The 26,802-nt window shown below is 46.1% G+C and overlaps 2 protein-coding genes across 2 annotated transcripts; both read left to right on the top strand.

Annotated features, from left to right (window-relative positions):
* Nucleotides 1-3,719: 3,719 nt before the first annotated feature.
* Nucleotides 3,720-15,302, top strand: LOC135804994 (arylsulfatase K-like). Its single transcript, XM_065318978.1, has 17 exons — nucleotides 3,720-3,943; nucleotides 4,515-4,700; nucleotides 5,179-5,260; nucleotides 6,266-6,312; nucleotides 8,373-8,512; nucleotides 8,870-8,933; nucleotides 9,368-9,498; nucleotides 10,036-10,101; nucleotides 10,924-10,966; nucleotides 11,165-11,275; nucleotides 11,589-11,660; nucleotides 12,256-12,382; nucleotides 12,718-12,770; nucleotides 13,991-14,098; nucleotides 14,379-14,489; nucleotides 14,637-14,717; nucleotides 14,917-15,302. The coding sequence occupies exons 1-17, from the start codon at nucleotides 3,842-3,844 to the stop codon at nucleotides 15,004-15,006; spliced, it is 1,614 nt and encodes a 537-aa protein (XP_065175050.1). The 5' UTR covers nucleotides 3,720-3,841; the 3' UTR covers nucleotides 15,007-15,302.
* A 771-nt stretch (nucleotides 15,303-16,073) lies between these two features.
* LOC135804993 (arylsulfatase K-like) lies at nucleotides 16,074-26,497 on the top strand. Its single transcript, XM_065318977.1, has 17 exons — nucleotides 16,074-16,728; nucleotides 17,071-17,256; nucleotides 17,725-17,806; nucleotides 18,853-18,899; nucleotides 19,456-19,595; nucleotides 19,895-19,958; nucleotides 20,450-20,580; nucleotides 21,180-21,245; nucleotides 22,384-22,426; nucleotides 22,595-22,705; nucleotides 22,960-23,031; nucleotides 23,490-23,616; nucleotides 23,751-23,803; nucleotides 24,662-24,769; nucleotides 25,271-25,381; nucleotides 25,870-25,950; nucleotides 26,229-26,497. The coding sequence occupies exons 1-17, from the start codon at nucleotides 16,522-16,524 to the stop codon at nucleotides 26,316-26,318; spliced, it is 1,719 nt and encodes a 572-aa protein (XP_065175049.1). The 5' UTR covers nucleotides 16,074-16,521; the 3' UTR covers nucleotides 26,319-26,497.
* The last annotated feature ends 305 nt before the right edge of the window (nucleotides 26,498-26,802 follow it).

The following is a 26,802-nucleotide window of genomic DNA, read 5'->3' as shown; positions in this document are numbered from 1 at the left end:
GCTGCGCTTTCGTTCACGTTCAAGCTGTCTTCCAACAACAAGCCCCCTGAAGCCCATCCTCCCACCTCCAGCCAATCCCCGCCCAGTGGGTGGTCGATCCACTAGGTTAGCCACGGAGACTGCCCACTGCCACCCGCTCCAGCTCAAGTCGACGCTGCCCGTGCGCATTCGTAGCAGCCTCCAGGGTTCCTTCCCAGACTGCATTATTCCCCAGTGTCAGCTCTAGGATTGTAGGACAGCCGGGTAGATCTACACGTGTACCTGGCGCAACCATTTCAACCGGGTCGGAGCCGGGTACACATGTACCTGGCGCTGTCTCACCAGCCGAGTCAAATGCTTTAAACTGGTTGGTTGGTTTATTTTAATTCGGACAATAAACGGGAACTAGGCCCAATGATATAAAGGCGAATGGAAAAGCCGCATTTAGAAAAGAGAGGACAGGAACTAGAAAATTACGAAAGAAGAAGAAGTATCTGACACATACAAGCCATGTAGTCAGTCCTTTCAAAGTTCGAAAGTGTAAAGGACCAACCGGGTCCCAGGTGACCCAGTACTATATTTTCAACCGGGTCCAAGCGCCGCCCAACCGGGTGGATTACCCGGCTCACCCGGCGCTGGAGCAGACACTGATTCCCTTGTGGAACAGCCTACCAGCGACCATTCTACCAGCACGGCCGCAACCCAGCCAGCTCCAATCATTCAAGGAAAAATGCAACAAGTATCTGCTGCACCTGAACTGGCAAGCAGCCACCGACGCCCTATGAAACGGTTTAGACCAGTGCCTCACTAGCATCCTCCCCCCCCCCCCCCCTTACCACAATGTGACGTTATCTTTCACTCTGCTTCTCTCACGACCATCTACCCGTACCCATTGTCCTTGTTTCTCACTATTATTCATTTCCCCTCTTCCTCCCGATCCCCTCTTCATGGTTTTACTGCATTATGGCGCGCTTTGTCTGCGTAGACGCCGAGACCTTTGAGGTCGGCAGAGCAGCCTGTAGTCCTAGGGCCCATTTGAAATTTCTCACTTTTACTTGACACATGTTTGCTAACATGGATTTTATGATCATTCCCGGATGGTTTTTGCCTCCTGAACACGATGGCATAGGTTTCGATTGCCGAATTGTGTCCGAACATGGTGAAAAACATCAAAATAGAAAAAGGCCGTTATTACCATGGCAACCTAACTAGATTTGCTCCTATATCCATTTTTACTGACACGTATATGGCCAAGTAGCACCTCATTTTGCTCAGAATAAGCAGTAGATACAGTACGGCGACAAGTACTGTTCTTTTACAGTGTCAAAACAAAATTTCCAAAGTGCAGTGAAACTTGGCTATTGGACATGTACATGTACATTACATGTCGCATCGAATGTTAGCATTGAGGTACGTGTACATGTATGTGCAGCTAGCAGGTACATGAGACTATTTACAGGCATGCATTACTATAATTATCAGACTGCAAACACGAGAGAAGCGTCAGACGGTTCGGCGTTACACTTCAACTGAGAGAATAGGTATTGTAACCCAAGTACTAACAGGAGAAGGAAAACTGAGGTGGTAGGAAACTGTCAGAGTCTAAGGAAAGAAGTGCTGTAGGACAGTTTCAACCTGAACTAATTTACTCAAAGTACGTGTAGATAATACGATAGATCTCGCAGCAATGTAAGAAGGACCACACTACTTGTACTTGTATGCGATGGCAGTGCTGTAACGAAAAAATGATGAAAATGAAAATACCAAAATCCTTTGCATACTAGTAGATATTAAACCAGTCCAAACATTGGCTAGCTTGTCACTATACTTAAATGCTTTGAAAAGACTTAAAGGCTGCAGTTGGACAACGCTCACATGTGAATAGCTGCAGTTTAAAAAGCTGATCAATCCCAACATTGTGATGCGAATACTTTTGCTTCCATGTGTTTCACTTTAACTGAAGTTGTTCTTCCGTCTGAGCTTTGGAAACTCTACGCCGCACAGCTGAGCCCATCTCTACTCCGCCACCTACACCATCACTGTTGGCCCTGCAGTCAGGGACAATTCTTTAGCCACTAGTACATGAGGTGTTATATGAACATGTTTTCCCTCTTCACCGCCGCTCTTGAATTGCATCAACTACGTGCCGTGATCAGTATAGGAGTCGGAGAGAAGCCATGACATTGGACATCGGACTCTTTCTTGCAGTTAGTGTTTTATAAGTATAACTGTAGTTTCACACTGCCTAGGCCCAGCCATCAAATTCTGTGACAAGAACTGATTCTTCTACTGCTGGTGTTGCATATTGGGATAAGTTACCTCCAGGTACTCGGATTTCGTTTTTGTAACACTCCACACCACATAGATACTCCCTCTCACTGCAGCATGGCACTCCTAAGGCAGTTCAACGGTCCTAGAGCTGTTGAGCTGGTAAATAGGCTTTGTGCAAAATGGTAGCTGATCACCACGGTCGGTGTGTTCAAATCATGGTACTAACACTAGCCGCTCTTGTAGATTCGAATCAAACGCTCATCCACTATAACACTTCCTGTGCAGCAGTACTCACAAAGTAAATGCCTTTATTCCAGCCTTCATTCCAGCCCGATGAAGTTAGCCAGGTCTGAAACTTTCCACGATTGTAGATTAGTCCTATGAATAGTTACAACTGGCTTGGCAAGCTATGATGACTTTCCCCTGCTTTCCACACATAATTGTTGTGCTGCTCCTTGTTGGAATCATGCCTACTTTTCCGGGGAGCCAAGATGACATTGCAATGAAGGTTCTGCTGAATTTAGCATCGATCCATTCGTGGACGTTCCGACAGCAAAAGCGCCAGCGAGTCAATGCAAAACTTTGAAGAAAGTGTCCAAACGAGGTAACAGCATTTCTCGTATGTCACAACTACACTACTTGATGCTCAATCTTTCCAACTCTCGCACAAAATCAGTGTGCGCGTCGGTTCGCATCCTGTGTATGTACGGTGTTACTATAGCTCCTGGCACATAAAAGGGTAAAAAAACTCCCAGGTCCAGTCAATATAGTACCGAGAAAGTCTTGAAAATGCTTGAATATAGCCGATGAGAACTTAGTTTTTTCGGCAATTTTGTATTCCTATCGAGGGTGATTTCGGGACCTTTGGACGCGATTGGACACGCCATACTGGGCCAAGATACTCTTGAAGACATTATCTATCAAATAACACCGAAAAATTCTTGTTAGCCAACATGTGTCAAGGCATGTATTTTAGAGGTCGATTTTTTGAATTGGCCCCAGTACTACTGGCCCCGCCACCACTTCTCGCACATATTCGGGAATATAGCGGACTTTCGTATAAAAAAAATAAAAAACATGGGAGAGAATTGCCTTTGTATACATTTTATATAGGTGTCCTGCTTTGGAACGGTGGCAAGGTTGAACAGACTGCTGTTGATGCATGGGGATGCATGGATGCCATGGTAGTGAGCAGAAGATTATTACGGCGGGCAAGAGTCGACTAGAGCTTGTCCTTGCAACATATTCCGCTTCGGCTCACAGATTTGTCTAGATCTACATAGTCTGTAGACCTACCGTGAAACCTTCTGCGTTCTGGAGTCAGTGGAGAGTCTGTACTGTAATACTGTAGATCTACAGGTGTAGGTCTACTATACTAAGTCCTTGACATCACGTGCTAGTTTTGCGCCCGCCTCATCAATCATTTTCCGCAACCGAGCCCCCATAGCCATAAATATAATGCGATATGCGATAGAGGACATAAGAAGAAGCCAACCGACCGCAGTTCTTGGTTTTCAGATACATGTAGGAGACAACGGTTAGAAGCGAGCTGTTTTGGAGAAGAAGTTTACATGTTCTACTATCTGTCAGAATGGCAAAGTTACTCGGATACATCTTCGTGGCGCTGATAGCGAACGAGCTGGTCGTGGCAGCGAAAATGCCCAACTTCGTCTTTCTCATTTGCGATTCTATGGTAGGTGGCAAGCAATATGTGCGTAAATTGCATGCAAGTAATTGTAGTTGCAACGGGTCGATCATATACTACAATCGGTAAGAGTCCTTCGAGAAAAGGGCCAAGTCGTTGTGGACTTGCTTATGGAAGTAATTATGGATATGGATAGGCAGCAAATGACAGAACATAAATAAAAATCCGACGCTACAATACACTAGCGCCATTGCAAACGTCCAAAGAACAGCATAGAACGGCATTGTCATGCCGACAGTCACACTAGTTCTGGTTTACCACCACTGGCACCAGGACCAAGTTGTATGAAACAACAGTACCCACCATTGGCTGTGTCAACTGCTAGTATTGCTTGTCGAGGAGAGCTCTACACTGTACAGTCACAGTATAAATTTGACTGTACAACACCACCAGTGGTGATTTCCCCAGGAGGTCACCATTGGCATTGGGCACACCATAGTGTAGGAAGGCAGTGCACCAGCCTGGCTGCACCCTCATATTCTACTTTGCCTAGAACCCTACATAGTTACAATGGGCACTCGGTGCAGATAGGGTTTTGTTTTGCTTCCATGGTGTGCAGGATGGCCGTGTGGTGGACCCGACATCGCCGATATCGCAAGCCATGGCCACACCTACGTTCGACAAGCTGGCGAAGAACGGCGTGAACTTTGTCAACAACTACTGTCCGAGTCCCCAGTGCGTGCCGAGTCGTGCGGCAATGTTCAGTGGACGGTTTCCACACAAGACAAAGGCGTGGAGCAACGGGGTAACTACGAATCTGTTTTGAATCTGTTTTCACTTGCTTGCTCAATATGGCCCGGAGAGTTGTTCTTCTTCAAGTAATGCCACCTGTCCAATAATCGTGAGAAATCTTCAAATTTCAGTCAAGAAGCATGCACTATTTTGTAAGAAGCATGCCGGTAACATAAACTGGAAAATGCTATGAACAACTTCATTCAAACAGGACCGAGAGAATGGTTTCCAATGCAAGTTTTTCCTGCGGCTCTTAGGACGAGACCAATGCAGTCCTGTGACAAGGACCTTTTCCTCTTCATACTCAGACCATACAGTGCAGTGCAGAAGTGACTGACAGCATCATAAATGTTCATCACGGTCATTTTGTTGTTGTATGTGTGTGTGTGTGTGTGTGTGTGTGTGTGTGTGTGTGTGTGTGTGTGTGTGTGTGTGTCTGTGTGTGTGTGTATGTGTGTACGTGTGCGTGTGCATGTGTTGCTGTATCTCAGCAAGGACTATGTAAGACATGGAGTGACACAGATCCTGACAAGTGTACAGATCAGGGCACAAATAAATACTGGAATACGTTTGGTAAGCAGCATACCAGTATCGTCATAGTATTAAGCTTCATAGATGTGTTGTAGCCCAGCCTGCCAGCTTGTTTGCCCCTTATTCTGCGGCAGCACAGAGAGCTGCATGCCCGTACGGGCAAGCTAACCTTGCTCTAGGCCTTCAGAGAGAGAGAGAGAGAGAGAGAGAGAGAGAGAGAGAGAGAGAGAGAGAGAGAGAGAGAGAGAGAGAGAGAGAGAGAGAGAGAGAGACAGGATTAGTTTTACATGTATTTCCAAACGACGTTATCTGCTCCTTGTCCTGGGACAGACCACTGGAACCTCTCGACCACTGCAGTACTGCAGTCAGAGGCCAACCCACTAACAGCATACATATAAAATTTTACCATTTGAAAGACATGAAAACCCTACACACACCATACTCAAATTGAAAGACTATTAAAACTGTCCATCTCTCCACACTGCGCTCTTGGCCCACATTCACCGCACCATATCGAGCGAAACAGCTGTCTGGAGGATATGGAACATCTATCCAAGAACGAACTTACTTCCTCACTAGGGTGTGGTGAATGTGGGCCAAGAGCGCAGTGTGGAGAGGTGGAAAGTTTCAAATTATTTTCAAATGGCCGAGTCCGTCGCCAAGTTCTGAGTGAAAGTCTATTTTCTCTTTTAAATTTCCAACAACTTCTTCCAATGAACTCCGGTTCCACGGCAAATCTCTAATGCAGTACCTGTCGGCCCTGTTCTGCGGACGCAATGAGGATCTAAAAATTAAACTTATGCTCGGAAAGCAGATGAGCGCTTAGCACTACACTGCAACCCGCTACTTTGCAGTACATATCACTGGCCAGAGGAAGTTGTCAACTGTGGAATATCTTTCTGGAAATAGACTTGAAGAGGGGTCAGTTTTCCAGCTGCGAAGGCAACATTGGGAATGCTTGTCATCGCCTATGCTTAGGTCCTTTACCTTTCCCTTCCCGGCTTCACTTTACGTTGTGACCTGAACTCGTGTTCTCTGTACTTGTAGATTCCATCCTGGAGAAGCACGGTTATACTGTCAACCTTATTGGCAAGGTAATGTCTCTTCAACCTATTATTTAAACCGGTGCATGGGGCCACAGTGCACAGCCATTATGAGAGAGGATCTGTAGTTTGGGCGCGGGTCACGCTGTGATTGCTGGATAAGCCCAGACTCACCAGAGATGCACACAACTTTCTAGTTGAAGTACACGTACACTGTGCTATACAAATTACAATGTCATGTACATGCTGATGTACATGCACTGATATACCTGCTACGGAGTAGCGCATATGCAGCGTAATCCTAGACTGTGTTCACTAGTGGTGCATTCCACAGTGGCTGGAGAGAAATGCCCTTTTGTTCAGGTGCAATGGCCAATGAACACGTCCTCCCTGTACAGTGGAGATTGGATATAACGACACTCCTTCGAGAGAATGCAAAATGTCGCTATATTCGATCTGTCACTAAACCCGATCTTCGCATTTAGTATGCAATAATATCATTTTGATATACAAGAGAGTTTGGTAGCAATCTGGAAGCGTGTGAATCGGCTTTTCCAGCGGGGCCAATTCTCAGGTGCGGAAAAGTCGAAGCTTTCAGGGGGCTGAAATTTCGCCATGGCGAGCGGGTCCAGTGGCGAGGGTTCGGGGTACCAGTTCTGACACCAAGTGTTGCGTTACTGCAACAGCACTAAGGGTAAATGCCCATGCACACTCTCTCAGTCCAACACAACCATCACACTCCGGTAGGAATTACAAACTATACTTGATGAAGACAGAAGGAGAAGTGGAGAACACAGGGAACAGAGTAGGCATGTAAACAGCACAGGCACGCAACAGTTACCGCTGGTGCATGCGAGGTGCATGTGCGTACGCCAAGGTGTGAAATAGGAAGCGGGGTCAAATTACATATGGATGCACTATGCCAAATATATGCACAGGTAGGTGACTGTACACATATTATATGTATATCAAAATGACAGAAATGTATTGTAGATATACATGTACATGTGGATAATAATATTATAAGTAAAAGCAGACATTTTCGGTGGAGTAATATTTTCGGTATTGTCCAAAATCGGCGGTTCGGTGGAGGGAAATTTTCAGTAATACCCGCTTTCCAGGTAAGTGTACTAGTACTACTGAGTAGAACGTAAAATTTTCGGTGCGTTTTATTTTCGGTAAAAATTTTCGGCACCGAAGTTACCGAAAATAAAACACCACTGAAAATTTCTTCTTTTACAGTAAAGGACACATAATTGAGTGACCCGGGGGTCCGGGCACGTGGCACAGCCATATACCATGTTCCAAACATGCCAGACTGCCGGATACAAGAGGAAAGTCGTTCTGTCCGATGTATTTTCACTGTTTTTCTCGTCTCCGGGCACCAAAAATTGTCAGTAAATTCGATCTGTCGTTACTTTCGAGGTCGTTATACCCGATCATGTACAGAAAGGACTTGCTAAACGACTTGGGCAACAGAATTGTGTGGCTAAACTCGATTTGTCGTTATACCCAAGGTCGCTATATCCAATCTCCACTGTACTCGTACCTAGGTAACATAAGGTTTGTTTGTGCAAAAGGCAGAATGCATTACAAAGTAGAGCTTTCAAGCAGCTCGGTGCTGCTCCCTTCCATTGGGATGACTATGGATATGGCCGAAATGAAACATTAACTCGTGGCTGATCTTTCTAGAGAGACGCTTTTCCGACAGTGCGGATCATGAAGTATAATTGGATGTGTACAGGTTGTGATATTGGGTAGTTGTTACCGTAGTAACGCATATATTATAGGCGCATGTGCCTGTAATCGGATATAAGCGCACTCTCACTTATAAGCGCATGCTCTTATAGGCGGGGCGAAGCACTACCAAAATTATCACTTTCACACAATCACGGATAAAAGTCTGCAAACAGCATACAGGAACCATGAAACTGACACTTCAGGACCTAGTCAAACACAAAGACTCTGGCAAACGAACTCTGATCGCGCATGCGCGCGTTTAGGTGAAAATATTTCCTTTTTGAAAATTGGATTCGTAGCAAAAATTCACTTATAAGCGCATGTGCTTATTATGTGCGTTATCACGGTAAGTGTTTCTTTGACATTCCCAGGTGGATGTAGGTGCTGGTTTGGGCGGTGGATTCCACGGTGAGGATGCCTATGCTGCTCTGACTGCCTGGACGCGAGGTGCCAACATCACTCACCCGCAGAAACAGGATCCGAGAAACCTAGTCAGCAACAGCTCAAAATTGTACGTAGCCAAGAGCACCCCATCTGCACACATTAGCTGAATGTGGTTCTCTAGTGTTGTGTTGTGTCTTCGTTCTTGTCTACTCTCTTGTCTAGATACTTCGTCCATATAATTATTCAATACTACAAGACCCCTGTGTTCTGGAAGTGTGAGGGGACTTCGTTTAGCCGAGAGCTAACCGTAGTGCTGGCGATTAAACAGCATCCAGTCTAACTTATTGTGATTGAACACATCATTGTTGTTTACTGACTGAAATTGCCCGTTCATGTGTATGTGTTGGGGCCGTGGGACGGGGGGGGGGGGGGGGGCTCAGATACTGATTACTGTATGTCCTCCATGATCATGTGCCTTGTACAGACCAAAGGAGGGAGACTGGAAGACAATTGAAAAGTGCGTGGAGTGGCTATCTACTGAAGCAAAGGTCTGTGCAGTGCACCGCACCTTGCGAGCACCTATACATATGAGTAAATCACAGGCTAGGCCGGTAAACATGATCAACCTTCATTCTAGACTGAGAAGGTGTATTGCAGTTAGCCGATAATAATGTCATTCAAGAAGTTGAAGCTGCTAGTGTTAGTTATGCCATGCGTCTGCTCCTGTAGATCCAGCCGCGGATCACTTTGGCTATCATAGCACATTATCCTCTAAGCTCAGATTGATCTGTGCTATACAACACACGCACTCTGGGTTTCAAAGCAATACCGGTTCAAACTCGCTTCTGTTGTAAAGAATTCCAGCCTCGGCAGTGTTATGATAATGTGTTATGTAACAGGAATATGCGTGCAATCTTGCACACACAATTTATGACTGCCTCAGAGATAGTGCCCGGACGCGTTGTCTTCCATTCCTTTGCAGAAGAGCGAACCGTACTTCCTATACTGCAGTGTAAACATCCCTCATCCAAATTATCAAACCAATGCAACCTGGTTGGCCATGGTCAATGAAACAGCAGTGACTGTGCCGAAATGGCTTCCATGGGAAGAAATGTAAGCATTGCCCATTTGCCCTGCGCCACTTCTTTGTTTGCTCCCACCTACACTGTAGGCCTTTGTCTTCTCAAAGTTCATAAAAATGTCTTCCTATGTGACATGTATATGGCTATGTTTCTGCAATGCACACATCCGATGATTGCCATGGTACTGTACTGGGTTGCATGCTGTTCAACATTTTGTGGAATGGTTGGTAACCGTATTGTTCGTATAATCCCTGGCGGCCGGAAGCCTATGATGGAACTACTAGTGTTACTTTTGCTGTTGTCGAATAGTACATACAGCTACATTGTTTTCCTTGTACTTCACGGTCAGCAATAGACTGAGAAAACTCCTCCTCCTCCCACTCTCCTCTTCCTCTTTCTTGCCTAAAAAAAGCAGTCGAGACGATTTTTACCCACCCGATTTTTGGTGCAAATTACACTCCTTACTCCTCCTCTTCCTCCTCCTTCTCCTATTCTTCCTCCTATCCTTACCTCTTCTGTTTCTCCTCCTGCTTGTACTTCTCCTGCTGCTGCTGCTGATTTGATGCAGGCACCCAGCTGACCAGTATGAGAGTGCGTCTAAAGCTTTGTACTACGATGGACTGGAACCCTTCAGGTGTGTAGCCCGGCAGCCGCAGGATCAACTTGAACCAACAAGATTGGTATTGGTACAGTGGTCCCTCTATAATCCGGCACCATTTGTGCCACGAAAATCTGCTGGATTAGGGAGGGTGCTGGATTAACAAATCTGATCTACTGCTGCAATGTGCATGAAGAGGACATTTGGCTACTGAAAATTGTGCCGGTTTATCGAGGGTGCTGGATTATATAGTGCCGGATTAGAGAGGGACGACTGTATTGATTTATTTGAATTCGGTATCTCAACAGTACAATGTACAATTTGGGAAGATCCGAATGACAAGATGACAAGATGTGCGAAACTAGTTAGTGTTGATGACCATGGGATTACTGTAGTCTACAAGACTATTATAGTAATGTGTGTGTGCCTGCAGGGAATTCAAATGTGACACATTGCCCGTATATTCGTATACAGTAAAATCTGGTGTAACTAAGCGACCTCTGGGTTTAGCGACCACCTGCTCTTAAAGACCGTCTTGCCATGCACCGACAGTTCTGCACAGACACTGTGGGACCTGGTTCTAAAGACCACCTGGCTTTAACGACCGCCTTTGCTTGCACCGTGGTACCGTGTGGTGGTCGCTTAAACCGGGTTTTACTGTACTGTGATTTGGCTTTCATGTGTTCAATAATTCCACCTCTGGCCTGAGAGTTGAGACTGGCTAAGAGAACATGTTTGCCACGTATGAATACGAACTATGAAGAAGTACGGTTGCATTTAGCTGCCACTATGACACAAATGTGTGAGTGCACGATACAATGTGTAAGAGAGTATGACACGTGCCTGTGTTTCATGCAGTAATGATGATATTCTCAATGTACGCCGGGCCTATTACGCAATGGTAAGGGACATGAAATGAAGCAACCTATCTTTAGTTGTCACACTTTCTGACGGTTCATTATCTGGTTCAATTGGTGGATTGTCACTCAAAACTCGCATCTTTTCTCTTCAATAATTTTGGCTCAGCATCCGAGTTACTTGTGCCTATGCGGCTCAATGCTGTTATTGCTATGTTATCCACTAATGTACTGTAACCTAGGTGTCCGAAACGGATGCCATGTTTGGCCGTGTCATTGATCTGGTTGATTTGGAAGATACAAATGTCATCTTTACATCGGATCACGGTGAAGGCAATATGGAACACAGGCAGGTTAGTAGCTTTTCCCAACAGAATAAAGGAAAGCCGGTGTCTGTAAATCAGTCTTTGAACTCCTTTTTTCCCAATCAATAGTTAGACCAACCGATGTGCACCGGACAGCGTGCTATAAGTGTAACTTAGTACTCGGTTCATTCTTATGTGTGTGAGTGGATGCGAGGTGAGCACTGCCATGCAATCCCGGTGAACGTATAGAGATCAACACAACCATTCTTTAAACCTACATGTATGCACCAAGAGCACTGGTGAGCGCTGACATTTTACTAACGCCACTACATACCCTCCGTTTCATTCTTATCTTGTACAGAACTGGAAGAACTCCATGTATGATGCCAACAATCGAGTGCCTCTGCTCATGTCTGGTGTTGGAGTGACACAGGTAAGTGTTTAGAAGTGAGCGATGTACTTGCTATGATGACTTTCCATGACAGCATCACTGAGTACTTTCCTGACTCCCATGTCTAAAACTCAGATGACATCCACTGTCAAGTACCCAAATGTGTTCTTCACCAGGGCCACGTGAAGCTAAGCTATTTCTCTGCCTCCCATTCAGAGTTTGGCTAGTGCATGTGTTGTAACTGCCTTTTCTCCACCTGCTCCCATTCTCGTGTCATCTCCGCACGTATACAATGGACGACGATAACTACATTCAGAAAGACTGTTTATTACAAGACGACGAAGAAACACAACTAGACATGACGAACTCAAGACGAAGGCTGCTTTTCATACCACAGCAACACTCGCATGCACCAACGTGGCGTGCACACAACGTCACACTAAATAACGTACTACAGCACATGCTTCCTTGTAGATAATACAAGTACTCTTGCACCTAATCACTGCTGTGCTTCAGTGATTGCATCATGCACACACAGATGGAATACCTCTGCCAAATCAATTACTCTCCCTTCACCTATAATCACTGTTTAAAACAAAATGTTTTATGCGCTCCGCTTGCATGTTGTTTCTTGCAGGATTTGATGGTTCATAACGCCACTTCTAATATTGATCTTTACCCGACTATGCTGAAGTGGGCCGGTATCAACGACTTTTCCATGGATGGTCTGGATGGTAGAGACATCACACCATTTTTTGCTGCAGGTCAGATTTCTGCCAGTTGATATTGCACTTGGTGACCTATCTACAAGTACAGTCAACTTCGCTAAGAACGACTGCGGATATAACGACAATTTGCGAATAACGACAGAATTTCCATGCGGCCCAGAGCAAAGTCCCAGCTAACTGTAATACGTATAATGAGACAGTTCGGGTATAACGACACTTCGCGAAAAAGGACACTTTTCTGATGCCCCACCGAGTGTCGTTATATGCAAAGTTGACTGTATGCATTATTGGCTTCCCGAGGAGATAGGTCTGTTCTTTGTACCGATAGCCAACACCCTGTGCTTTTGTGCTTGTGCGACTTGTTGATGCAGAACCTCAGCAGAAGATGCAGCCAAACTACATCGTGGGAGAATACCACTCCAATGTAAGCAGGGGCGTAGGAGGGGTTTTGGAAGTGGTACGACCAAAGGTCGGCGCGGCTAACGGCCCTGTTGGAGGGGGTCCAGGGGACCTCCCCCAGGAAAAATTTGTAAAAAAGACACAAAATCCTGCGTTCTGGGAACTTCTGGCCCACTGACTGTGCAGTGTGCAGTCAAGTCGAATACAGTACTCAGTACGACTGCAGATGCATGGCAGATCTACGAGTACGAGTCTAGAAAAAGGTCAATGTCTGATGCGCATATAGCATCGATGGATCCTGATTTTTTATTATTACGGTTTTGCACGTTCCGGACGGACCACACTTTTTGAAAAGAGGTACGGCCATGGTCGTACCAGTCGTAGCGGGTGCTACGCCCCTGGTAAGTATGCCCTGTGTATATGTATGGTATGCGAGTAAGACACATCAACACTCCAATGTAAGGATGACCTGTGTATACATATCATGTTCATGTAGGGTAGGTCAAGTTAGATGCACATGTCAAGGGCAAAGCCTACAGCTAAGTGCATGTAGCAAGTCGCTGATTCATGGCAAATCCTGATCAGGCCGGGATACATACGATGTGTTGGGTGTGTAAGATTTGTTATGGGTAGATACATGTATGTGATGTAAGTAACATGAACAACAGTAAACAGGTATAGGCGAATCAATGAGAGGCCTGCGAGGGATATCATCAGCTGTTCTATCCGTGGGCGAGGGGACATTTGAAACCCCGTTTGTTGAGGCTATTGGAGATGGAAAGCAGGGAGTAAACATTCCTGGCTCTCTGTCAATACCGCCACGCGTGTACAACCGTGCCCTGCGCATATCCGTTCGGCGCACTAGTCTAAGGAAAGCGCTTGTAAGACACTTTGATAAGTATAGCTACTGTTTACCAGGGCATACAACAAATGAGATTTTCGGTCTTTGACCACTTTAATGGTGGGTCTGATCTATAACCTCCCACCGCTTTTGGAGCTGCACCTGCGCTTTGATCATTGAGAGCGGTGGCGTTCCTACGGATGCGGAAAACTTGGTCTAACCGAGTCTGCACGCAGACCGTGATCTATTTTACCAGAGTACATTATGTTGCCATGGTGTTCAGAAGGCTTCGGGTATGGGTGTGACGGACTTTGCCGCTGTCGACTTTGCAGCCGTGATCAGTTCCTGGGTGTGAAGCGCTCACTGATTGATTGATTGCTTTCTGTGACGTAATGTATTTGCAGATGGCCAACACTGGCCACTTCATGGTGAAGAAGGACAACATGAAGCTGATTGATTTTGGTCGTACACCACCGTTTCAGGACTACAAGCCACAGCTGTTTGATTTGAAGGTGCAGTGTGGAACTACAAGTGTTGACTGCAACATGCTTTTTTTAAGGCATACCTTTTCTGTTGCCGGCATCATGTGACTTTCACAGGCATGCGGATAGATACTCTGGGTGACAACTCACCATGCATGGTTGCTGAACTCCTAGAGCACCCTACTCCTGCTCCAGAGGTATAGTCAATGGGTGTGTGATGTCTGAACAATTGTGGACAACTGTAGTGCAGGGCTGCCTGAGTGAAATAAGGCCAGCGTTGCTTTTGCGCTTTTGGTTTCCACCAATGCAGGCTGATCCTGAAGAGCTCAATGACATTTCCGCCGCTAATCCGTCAATGGTGAAAGAAATGCAGCAGCTACTGACTACCAGGATGGGAGATATTCAGGCAATTGACCAAGAGGTATGGGCGTGTCGTGCCAAAGAATTCCATTCCGTCTTTGTTTGGCATTAACAATTCGAAAAATTGTCCGGTAGACAGACCTGCTCAGCTGTGTGTGTGTGTGTGTGTGTGTGTGTGTGTGTGTGTTCTATTGTTGTTGGTGTGCAGGTCAAGACTCAGGACAAACAGCGCTTTCGCCAGTGGATGGGCTTGCACAAGGAGAATTGGCCACAGATGCTGCAGAAAGCGGTAAGAGCACCTTCTTGGGACTGTGAGTGCCATACGGTGTGCTGAAGCTATGGAATGTGATTCATATGATCTCACATGCACCCGTGTTGCACCATCTCATTCTGACATTGCATTCACCCTGGTAGTGATGCTACTGTTTGCATGCTCCTTACTCGATCACTAGCCGTCTTCTTCTTCTGTCACCTCTTTCTGCCTGTAGGCGTACTACGGGCCAGGTCCTACCAAGTGGGGTACTGATGCTGACATCAAGCAAATCACAGACTGGTTGAATGGTACTACAACAGCATAGACGACGGCACACAGGCTATCTCTATTAGCAAACTACAACATGACTTCTGCCTGCTGATATTATCCCCGTGTAGTCATGAGAACAAGTCACCCCCCCCCAACTTTACTGGAAATATTCAGTTTCATGAAAAGTTTTTCACTTGTATGTACATGTAGTAGAGTATCTTATACTAGTTATAGCTCCACTAGGGACATAATTATTCTGACACTCTTTTTGAAGTCATTTCCGCAGTTTATTTGACCACATTTCAGAGGGCAGCACTTTGGTGCAGAGCCCAGAGAACTCAGTCATTGTCACACCACTGAGTTCTTATACTGTACGATACCATGTACTTATGATCATCGCTCCGACAAGCAAAGCTCCTACTCTCAAGGACTGCAATCCGTGCTGCAGCGTGGCATCAGCACAGGAAGGACATACTATATGTATGCATGGCCACTGAGCTGGGAGATAGCCTAAATGTACGTGTAGGCGCCTTGTGCAGGCTGTTGTATGCCTATCAACATCGTCTTCCTCTCCCGGGCACCGAAGGACTTTCACTGCGCATGCGGCAGAGCGTTTAGGAGAAGTGGTGATTTGAAGCGTCACCTCAAGTACTGCCCAACTCAATAGCCTATCATCTCCACTGGAGATGGGGCGTCAAAGGTCAAAGGTCAAAGGTATGCCTATACACAGCTACATGGCTACAGTGGCCCGGATAATCCAGGCATGCTCAACTTGCGCTTTTCCGCTTGCTCTTGCATGCCAAGTTCATCATACCCTGGGGAAGGAAACATACCAGCACTTATAATAATGTGATGCAGTGAATATCAGCAGAACTTGCAAGCAAATATGGTATACAATACAGTCATGTAATTCAGAAAGGAGTTAAACGCACAGTCAGTTTGCACATCTATGAGCAATGTAGTAACCATGGTAACTACAATAATCAGTGTGGGCTGAGTTCAAATATTAGGCCCGGACGGAGGAGGGGGGGGGGGGGGGGGAATCTACTCTTGTGGCAAGAATACCACATCAATCCAAATTGCTTGTAGTAGTAATAGCAGACCACCCCCCACCCCCCACCCACCCACCCACTCCTGAACGAGTGACGATTTGTCAAGTAGTCTTTCAGCACACACATAATGGTCACTTCATTTTGCGTACACGCATCAGCGCCGGGTCCATATGTTTGACCGAGTGCCACACTTGTGTGTGGATGAGAGTATTCTCTGGTTTAATATCACTCTCAAGTTAGTTTTACATTAGCTGACTTCCGGCCACAGTATGCCAAAGAACAACGCTGAATAAAATCGGAAATCTGGAGTCTCTCCCCAGTAGATCTACTCAGCTGCTGCACACATGATTCAGATCATTGAGCTGCTTCGTCAATGATCTGTGCTCAAACATGCAGCAGTAGATCTACTACAGTCTACCATGGTCTACAGGTGTCTCCAAATATCCGACTTCGTGCTCTGCTGCAGAATGTAGAGTGAGGTCGGATTTCTTTCGCGACAACTATTTTTTAGGGAGCAGATGCAGACGAATAGAGGAAGAAGAATCGACCGCAGTTCTTGGATTTCAGACCCTACAAGTAGGCTAGAGAAACTTGCTTCTAGCAGACGTACACTGTCTGTCAGAATGGCGCCGTTGCTTGGGTATATCGTGACGATGCTGTTAGCGAGTGAGCTAGCGATGGCAGCGAAACTACCGAATTTCGTCTTTCTCATTTGCGACTCCATGGTAGGTGGTGGCTGTCTGCGCATAAAATATGCATGCAACAGGTCGTTGCCAAGTCAGTAATCCTTCGCCTACTAAAGCAATATTTTACTAGTAGTTCCTTGTGGATTGCTTCAAACAAATTGGATACTATAGAAAAATTATGATCAACCGGACACAGAACTTGGAGCTACATTACACTCGTTTGTAGTCGTAGTGACCGTTCATTCAAAAGGAGCAGAATGGGAATGAATGATACCACAAGTACAGTCAGTGTCATGATATACTGCATGTGTAGAGTGCAGTGCTGAGAAGAGGTGGGTGGCTGAGGACATGCATGGTTTTGTGACCGTCTGTGCCTCACAGGATGGCCGTGTTGTGGACCCGACATCGCCGATATCGCAAGCCATGGCCACACCTACGTTCGACAAGCTGGCGAAGAACGGCGTGAACTTTGTCAACAACTACTGCCCGAGTCCCCAGTGCGTGCCGAGTCGCGCGGCAATGTTCAGTGGACGGTTTCCACACAAGACAAAGGCATGGAATAATGGGGTGAGTGAGTAACACCGGCCGAGCCATTCCGTAATGCACTGACATGCTTGAACCATGTTCAATGAATGATTCAAGCATGTATACGAGATCGGCGGAAGCAGTTTTTGATTGATCCAGCCTTACCATAGCCTTTCATACGTTGTGTATGCTATGGTGGCCACACATGACCTCCTCAGCAGTAAACACGTCGTGTTGATGGGCAGAAATGTGGTCCAGCTGTGGCCCGACCAACCCGCGGACCGGTTCTGCCCTCCCTGGTGTATCACGAATAGTGTTCCGCGTACTGATGATGATATGTAACGTATGTGTGTGTGTGTGTGTGTGTGTGTGTGTGTGTGTGTGTGTGTGTGTGTGTGTGTGTGTGTGTGTGTGTGTGTGTGTGTGCATGTGTGTGTACGTGTGCATGTGTGTGTGTACGTGTGCATGTGTGTGTACGTGTGTGTGTATGCGTGTGTTGCTGTATCTCAGCAAGGACTATGTAAGACATGGAGTGACACAGATCCTGACAAGTGTACAGATCAGGGAACAAATAAATACTGGAATACTTTTGGTAAGCAGCATACATTTTTGAAACAATCATTTCTTCCATGCTGCTTTGGTCAACATTCGAACGTAGATCCGAGAACAATTCTATAGCGTCAATATAGTGTCCGATTTAAAAAAAAAACCATGTTTGCAGTAGGAATCAGACTTGAAACCTCGTACCTGGAAGTACAATGATACTAGCACTACACTTTCCCAGACTCAATCTTCATTGTTCAGCACACCATTTTAGCACAATTGCAGCTTAGTGAATCTCTGTGTGTAAGTGTGTGTGTGTGTGTATGTGTATGTGTGTGTGTGTGTGTGTGTGTGTGTGTGTGTGTGCGCGTGTGTGTGTGTGTGTGTGTTTGTGTGTGTGTGTGTGTGTGTGTGTGTGTGTGTGTGTGTGTGTGTGTGTGTGTGTGTGTGTGTGTGTGTGTGTGTGTGTGTGTGTGTGGTGTGTGGTGTGTGGTGTGTGGTGTGGTGTGTGTGTGTGTGTGTGTATGTACTGGAAGTGTGCATGTGAGAGAGTGTGTGTGAGAGAGAGAGAGTGTGTGTATGTGTGTGTGTGTGTGTGTGTGTGTGTGTGTGTCTGTGCCTCAACGATGGTGTACTTTATCGCACATGGCGTAGTTTCATTCCACATTGTGGTGTATGATATTGGTCGCCCTCACTAGTTTCTTCTCAATCCTGATGATGGCTTCTGGCCGAAAATTTGATTTAGACAATGGATATTTGCAGGAAAGAGACCACTTCCTTTGATGATGATGTGGAGTTCTCTGTGTCAATCTTTCCTCTTCAATTTTTCAAATTATATTATACCAGGTAAGTTGTACAAGTCCCATATCAAACATCTATGGCTAGCAATAATTACTGGTCAGAATCATGGCATGTTTGCATGTCCACCAGCAGGAAGTGGTAGTAACATCTGTATATTTGCCAGGCATAGCAGAGCCAAATTGCGGACTAACAGTTAAAGCAAGATCGTATCCCACAACAATTTTTTGTTTGTTTGTAATGTGTTAGTGTTGCCTTAGAAGTTGTGATCATTTATTGCACTTTCTTCATTCGCAGATTCTATCCTAGAGGAGCATGGATACACAGTGAACCTCATTGGCAAGGTAGTGGCTTCTACCCATTTGACTTTATTTTGAACCCGCTCAGTGCTTGCAGCCACTGTGATGACAATGATAACAGTTAGAATATCTGTAGTTGTGTGTCACACTGCAGTATGATGTGTAAGCCGCACACGGCAGAGATAGCGGACCCAGTTCTTCAGAGGCAATACAGCAGTGCATGAACAAACAGATGCAGACTGCATGGGTTTTAGACAGTGCTCAAGCACAGCATTCCACAGTGGACAAAGGGAAGTGTCAGGAAGATTGTATGCTAACTATACTTTCAATGCTTTCATTTACACACCTATGATACCACCCATTGCGCCAGCACTTTTTCGGAGAAACAAATGCTTCCGCTTCATGCATACTTGTGTTTGTGTAATGAGCAGTAAAATATTATCCTCAAGGAACGCGTACGCAGCGGCTTTGAATAAATGTCACGTTGAATTTTGGACTGGAACGTACATTATATCATTGTACATCGCTGAACACTGATGGCGCATAAATAAACACCAAGGCCATGATCGCTGTTGTGTGTTCCTTGATGATTGTTTTGTAGGTGGATGTAGGCGCTGGTTTGGGCGGTGGATTCCATGGTCAGGATGCAGGTGCTGCTTTGACTGCGTGGACGCGATCTGCCAATGTCACTCACCCGCAGAAACCGGATCCCAGAACACTAGTCAGCAACAGCTCAAAACTGTATGTAGTTCCAAGAGTACGTACCCCTCCTCCCCCCCCCCCCATCTGCAAAAATCCAGCCTATACCGTTCTTAAAAATTGGTGGAATTCTAGCCTGGCCGTTTTTCGGTGGTCCGTTCTTCGGCGCCCGACAGTATTGTATTGTTTGTACTATTTTGAAGTACGCTCTGCCTTCATGACCTCCAAGCACTCGCAGCACACTGGGTACATCTTTCCTGGCATGGAATTACAACACGATTGTATGTGGTCACCTGACGAGTCCCCCCCCCCCCCCTCCCTTTATATTGTGCCTTCTACAGACCAAAGGAGTCGGACTGGAAGACAATAGAGAAATGTGTTGAATGGCTATCTACTGAAGCAAAGGTCTGTCAAAACATTAGCATGCCAATTTCCTTTTGCACATCCACAATCTCCACCATGTCTGCATGTGTGAGCCTTGCATCATGATGTTTTTCTGTGGGTGTGCATGTCTTATAGATCCAGATCTATTAATGTGGGACTGGCCACCATTGTAACTACGTAAAAACTCGATCCTGGGACCTCTATATCATACACACAGTGTATTTCCTAGTACTTTGATGCGCAATGCAAACAAACATCAAAGAGGCTACTAATCTGAACCAGTATCAGAGGATGCATGACTGAGCTCAGAATGACTTTAGAATAAGCTATAGTCTATTGCAAGTTTTGGTAGTTCTAAAAATATCCTGGAACCTGCAGTGTACCTGCAGTCTGGTGAGCAATATGATGATTTTAGAGATAGGATGAACCAGCACTCTTGTGAGAGATGTGGCCGCTCTGTCAGTGATAACATTGTTATAATTATAGCTGTATCTTACATTCCCAATCTGCAGAAGAGTGAACCATACTTCCTCTACTGTAGTGTGGGCATCCCTCATCCAAGCTATGTAACCAATGCCACCTGGTTGGCCATGGTCAATGAAACGGCAGTGACTGTTCCGAAATGGCTTCCATGGGAAGAAATGTAAGCATTGTGAATTTAGCCTTCAGAATCACCCATTCCTTCTTTGTTCACACTCAGGCCTTCTTTTACTCAAGTCATACAGATGACTGGTAATGGCTAATCGCTGTAAATGTACACACAGCAGCTACTGCATTATGATGTGTAAGACTTGACTAAGTGTTTATTCCTGAACCGAGTGTGTTTCTCTGACACAAAGAGACTCACTGACCTGCATACAATCAACTGGGTGTACTTCCGGAGAGATTGCTACATATTCATTCATTTGCACTGCTGCTAATTCTGGTCCTCCTTGTTCTCCTCTTCGCCTTTTTTTTTTTTTTTTTTTTTTTTTTTACTATTGACACAGCCCTACTGGAAAACAGGTGGAGAACAAAAAGAAACTCAATGTCGTTCTTGTCCTCCTCCTCGTCCTCTCCCCTCCTCCCTTATCATCCTTGTCCTCCTCGTCCTCTCCCATCCTCCCTTATCATCCTTGTCCTCCTCCTCCTCTTCCCCCCCCTCTCTCCCATCCTCCTCCTCCTCCTCCCTCCCATCCTCCTTGGTTGTTCTCATCCTCCCTCGTCCTCCCTGTTCTCATCCTCCTCATCTTCTTCCTGCAGGCACCCTGCTGACCAGTACGAGAGTGCGTCTAAAGCATTGTACTATGATGGCTTGGAATCCTTCAGGTGAGTGGCTAAGATCAAACAAAAACGGGGGCTTGAAAGTTCTAGTTCTAGTCCTAGCCAACTCAGAGTGATGACAATGTCGACTTTTGGATCCACTTGGATCCAGGTTGATATGGCTCCATACCTGTTTGGGTGGTTTTCCTTCACGGTAAGGTACACATCCGCCGGGTGTGCCTGGACTGGGCCCTCTTGGTCGGGGCCCCCACTCCTGATACAGAAACAATCACACCCCGTGACCCGCATGCAACACAAGGAGCCCACCACGCGCCGTACTTCTATGGGTAGAGTGGATCCGATTTGACCCAGGAGTCATTATTTGTTGACTTCTAACATCATCACGTTCAATCCCTATGGCAGTGTGTGCTGTATCGGTCTAGTGCCATATGTGCATGCACATGCGGCGGATGAAAACTGCCTTCGAAGTATACGTTACGGTAATTCTGGGCGGCCCTGTGAATAGTTATGTTTAACACTAGTTCATCAAATCCGAACGCAAACACTATCTATCTAAACAATCACAACTTGGTGCAATTTGGTTCAACTGCTACTTAACTAATGTGCAAAGTGATCCTGTCTCATGTGTGTGTGTGTGTGTGTGTGTGTGTGTGTGTGTGTGTGTGTGTGTGTGTGTGTGTGTGTGTGTGTGTGTGTGTGTGTGTGTGTGTGTGTGTGTGTGTGTGTGTGTGTGTGTGTGTGTGTGTGTGTGTGTGTGTGTGTGTGTGTGTGTGTGTGTGTGTGTGTGTGCCGGTGTGTGTGTGTGGGGGGGGGGGGGGTGTGTGTGTGTGGGTGGGTGGCACCCACACTAGTAGCAAGTATTACCTTCACTGGGGGCAGGGGTAACTGCAGTTGGATCCCTGGACGGATACCCTGATGCCGTCAATCCTTTTTCTGCACCTTGTCCTCACCCACTTACTGAGGTGTGGTGAGCCCATAAGTGGGATCATTTTCAAGTCCACCCAGAGTTTTGGGGATTTCAGGGGGTGTCGGTCGTTGGGCGGTTCAATAGTCAATTGAGTCATCTTTCCAAGATTCCTTTTGAGTCTCTCTCCCCTCTCCCGGGGAGACCCACGTGACCAGTTTTGGCAGTGAGCAACAAGTACAAATACAAGTGTGTGTGTATTGCCCTTGTTTCATGCAGTAATGATGATATACTCAATGTACGCCGGGCCTATTACGCAATGGTAAGCTGTTGGAACAAAGGCAACCAGCCCTCCGAGCGAGTGAATGTCACGTCGACTGCTGTGCCACCCTAGACCTGTTAGCACTGGGGGATGTGAACTGGCGTAGGGTGCAAACTTGATACACACGCGATCTGATTTCATTGGTGTGTGTGTGTGTGTGCACTCCAGGTCTCTGAAACGGACGCCATGTTTGGCCGTGTCATTGATTTGGTTGATTTGGAAGATACAAATGTCATCTTTACATCGGATCACGGTGAAGGCAATATGGAACACAGGCAGGTTAGTGACATTGGTGAACACCGTCAGCAAGAATAATCAATTTCTGAACATTTGTCCTTGTCCTGTCCAATATCCCTATGCAAAGTGGCCAACACCGCACTCAGTTTAGTGTACATTCTTGGGCACACGACTACGGTGCCAGCTTGAAAGTCCCCAGGAGCACATGGATTCAATGGCTTTTCTCAAACTACACCTATAGGCAATGGTGCACCATGGCGTGTAGTCTGCTCTTCTTCATATCCAATCTTGTACAGAACTGGAAGAACTCAATGTATGATGCAAACAATCGAGTGCCTCTTCTCATGTCCGGTGTTGGGGTTGCAAAGGTGAGTGAAGGAAAATCTACATCGCAATCAATGCTACACGGGTGCATTGCAACAACATTTTCTGGCACGGCAGCAGAGAGAACTTTGTGGAGTGTACAAGAAATAGAACAGTGAATCGAAGGTCTGGCTTGATTATGATGTAAGGGTGAACACTTTCTTCAATATTTGGAGGTGCAGGGTGTAGCTAAATAATTTCTCTGACTTTCTTTTCACTGAGTTTTGCTGGTGCACACTTCATCGCAGATCTTGTACCGTGACCTGGCCACCGTATGGTCGTAATGTGTCTCATTCGCACACACAGCTGGATAGAAGATCTCTGCGAAGTCAATCTTGCCACTGAGCCAGGCATTGTATGGTGTGGTAGTGTAGATCCTGTCTTTCTAAGTAAATAGTACTGATGCGATCACCGCTATTAAAAAAAGGTTTTCTGCACTCCTCTCGCACTTTGTTTCCTGCAGGATCTGCTGGTTCGTAATGCCACTTCCAATATAGATCTCTACCCGACTATGCTGAAGTGGGCCGGTATCAACGGCTTTTCCATGGATGGTCTGGATGGTAGAGACATCACACCATTCTTTGATGCAGGTCAGATTTCTGCCAGTTGATATCGCACTTGGTGGCCTATATATGTCATGCTCTCTTCCAGGAAATTGGTCTATTGGTTGCATCGATGGAATAATTATGTCACGGGCTTTTGCTTGTGCGACCTGTTGATGCAGAACCTCAGCAGAAGATGCAGCCAAACTACGTCGTCGGAGAGTACCACTCCAATGTAAGCATGCCTGGTGTATATGTATGGTATGTGAGATAATGTGACTAAGACGCATCAAGGACGACATAGACAAGACATTAGTGGTCTATATTTTTGCAATAGTCGTGTGCACTAGTAGGAGAATCAAGGAGAGGCTTGTGAGAGGCATCATCTTGAAGATCACGGGTATAAGGGCGGGGGGGGGGGGGGAGGAGCAGAAGGAGAAGGAGGAGGTGGAGAAGTATTTGCAATCCTGTTTGTTGAGATTGTTGGAGGCTCAATTAAACCGGAGTTGAGCACTTCTGGCTATGTGCACATACAATGGTATTAATGTAAACGGAGCACTGAGGCATCATGAAATATTATGATGAGCTGTTTCAAAAAGAGGAAACAGTCCAGTAGGTTATTTAGGTTGCCATGGTGTTCAGGAGGATTCGGTTGTGCCGGACTTTGCAGTCATCAGGGGCGTAGCACCCGCTACGACTGGTACGACCATGGCCGTACCACTTTCCGAAAAGTGTGGTCGGTCCGGAACGTGCAAAACCGTAATAAAAAAATCAGGATTCATCGATGCATATGTGCATAAGCAAGAGTCCATACTCTTGGCATCAGACTTTGACCTTTTTCTAGACTCGTATATCTACTCGTAGATCTGTGTTATGCATCTGCAGTCGTACTGAGTACTGTACTCGACTCGACTGCACACTGCACAGTCCCAGAACGCAGGATTTTGTGTCTTTTTTACACAATTTTCCCGCCGACCTTCAGTCGTACCACTTCCAAAACCCCTCCTACGCCCCTGGTCATGATCAGTTCCTGGGTGTGAAGCGCTCACTGATTGATTGATTGCTTGCTTTCTGTGATGTAATGTATTTGCAGATGGCCAACACTGGACACTTCATGGTGAAGAAGGACAACATGAAGCTGATTGATTTTGGTCGTACACCACCGTTTCAGGACTACAAGCCACAGCTGTTTGATTTGAAGGTGCAGTGCGCAACTACATGTTAGATGGTGTGGAGATTGTCCATGCAATTCAACTCCATATGCCATTCAACTCCATATGCCATACAACTACAGCTAGTGACATAATCATCAGAAACAGATCCATTTATTCAAGCTTGACATATTGCTCTTAAGTAGAAGGTGGGCAGAATATGTTGACTGCATGAAGATGCTCGGTACATATCAGGGAGTCGTAAAATATGGGTTTTTTCGACTCCCTGGTACATTATCATGGACAGGTCTACACTATCTGTTGCTGGCCGCTACTGTCACAGTACTGAATACCAGGTGTGTGAATAGATGCTCTACCAACAATGAGTGGTGGAGGCTCTTTTAGAGCCCTGTGGTCCTATTTCAGCAGTAGTCGGTGGTTAGTGCAGTGTAATGTCTAAAACTGTGGAGGAGATGAACATTGTAGAGCAGCGGCTTGCTGAGAGAATTAGCGTCATTGCTGTTTGTGTGCTTTGGTTTCTACCAATACAGGCGGATCCTGAAGAACTCAATGATATTTCTGCCGCTAATCCGGCAGTTGTGAAGGAAATGCAGCAGCTACTAGCTTCCAAGATGGGAGACATCCAGACAATTGACCAAGAGGTATAGTCATACTGTATAGTCATACTGGAACATTGTAGCCTTAGAACAGACAAGTTTTTTTTCTTTTGTTTTTGAAGTAACACAACGGTGTGTGCAGGCTTTCACACGAAGAAGTGAATGTGGCGGCATATGGTTCAAGAACAACAACAACGGACTACACTCACAACTCAGTAGCAGTCATTTGGATCCCATGGGTGCTTGAAGAGTTGGTGGGTACCAGAGCATCCACAAAAGCTGCCATAATGCGCAGCTCTACGCTGAAGTTTCATCCATTCCAGTTGCAGAGGTTTTCGGGGTCTCAGACAAACCTTTCCCGCAGATCCTCATGGCGCGGTTCTTTTGTCCTTTGTGTGTATACGTGTGTGTGTGTGTGTGTGTGTGTGTGTGTGTGTGTGTGTGTGTGTGTGTGTGCGTGTGTGTGTGTGCGCGCGCGTATGTGTGTGTGTGTGTGCATGTGTATGTGCAATTGTGCACGTGTTGGTGTGCAGGTCAAGACTCAGGACAAACAGCGCTTTCGCCAGTGGATGGGCTTGCACAAGGAGAAATGGCCACAGATGCTGCAGAAAGCGGTAAGAGTACACGTACCTTCAAGTTGCCGGCGGGACTGTGAGCAGTATATCCATAGCGTGTAGTGTACTAGAAGAGTACAGCTGTGCTACTTCGAAGTAGTTTTGAAGTCACTAGGAATATCTCATTAGGAATGGAGTGCAGTTCATACCATCCCATCATCATGTGCCACTGCTATGCAGCATCCAACATTGCATCCTCAGTTGTCATCTCGGACTGTGTTGCTCACTCCTTATCACCGGACTTACCCTCTCCTGCTGTCACCTCTTTCTGCCTGTAGGCGTACTACGGGCCAGGTCCTACCAAGTGGGGTACTGATGCTGACATCAAGCAAATCACAGACTGGTTGAATGGCACAGCAGCAGCCTAAGTGACCAGGCACAGATCTTCTCTATTCGCAAACTACAACACGGCTTCTTCCCGCTGATATCATTGCCATGGAATTATGAAACTTTGCCAGCTTCAGAAAATATGCTTCAGACAAGGGCTTCTCAAGCATGTATCTTCTATACCTTCACAAATGATTTATAAGTGACTGTCTAGTAATGATCATTCTCATTATTCTGATAGGACGGTTTCTAAGATAGTGGACAGGCGCGTGCGCCGGTGCCCTTGAAGGGGTTTCCGGGGGATCTTCCCCGGGAAAAATTTCAAAAAATGAAGCAAAATCCTGCATTTTGAGCGAAAAAAGGGGGGTTCCGGGCACCCAGGAACCCATACGGGGCACGCACCTGGTGGAGTAGAAAGATATTTTGTTATGACCTGGGTGGGGCGGTCCTTTTTGCCATTTCTCTGGTAGAACAAGAATGCGATTGGCTTGTCCATTTGCCTAGAAATGGCAACTTAATTGTACT

Source organism: Sycon ciliatum, chromosome 1 (genome assembly GCF_964019385.1).
Source record: "Sycon ciliatum chromosome 1, ocSycCili1.1, whole genome shotgun sequence".
Taxonomy (NCBI): Eukaryota; Metazoa; Porifera; class Calcarea; order Leucosolenida; family Sycettidae; genus Sycon; species Sycon ciliatum.
Note: the sequence above shows the minus strand (reverse complement) of the source record. Positions and strands in the feature narration are given on the sequence as shown.

Bases quoted from the DNA above. Each gene is read 5' to 3' on its own strand.
- LOC135804994 (XM_065318978.1), top strand. From the start codon at position 3,842: ATGGCAAAGTTACTCGGATACATCTTCGTGGCGCTGATAGCGAACGAG. The intron at 10,102-10,923 runs GTGTGTAGCCCG...TGTTTCATGCAG, and splicing joins GATGGACTGGAACCCTTCAG to TAATGATGATATTCTCAATG. The intron at 12,383-12,717 runs GTCAGATTTCTG...TTGTTGATGCAG, and splicing joins CACACCATTTTTTGCTGCAG to AACCTCAGCAGAAGATGCAG.
- LOC135804993 (XM_065318977.1), top strand. From the start codon at position 16,522: ATGCAGACGAATAGAGGAAGAAGAATCGACCGCAGTTCTTGGATTTCA. The intron at 22,427-22,594 runs GTAAGCTGTTGG...TGTGCACTCCAG, and splicing joins GCCGGGCCTATTACGCAATG to GTCTCTGAAACGGACGCCAT. The intron at 23,804-24,661 runs GTAAGCATGCCT...ATGTATTTGCAG, and splicing joins TCGGAGAGTACCACTCCAAT to ATGGCCAACACTGGACACTT.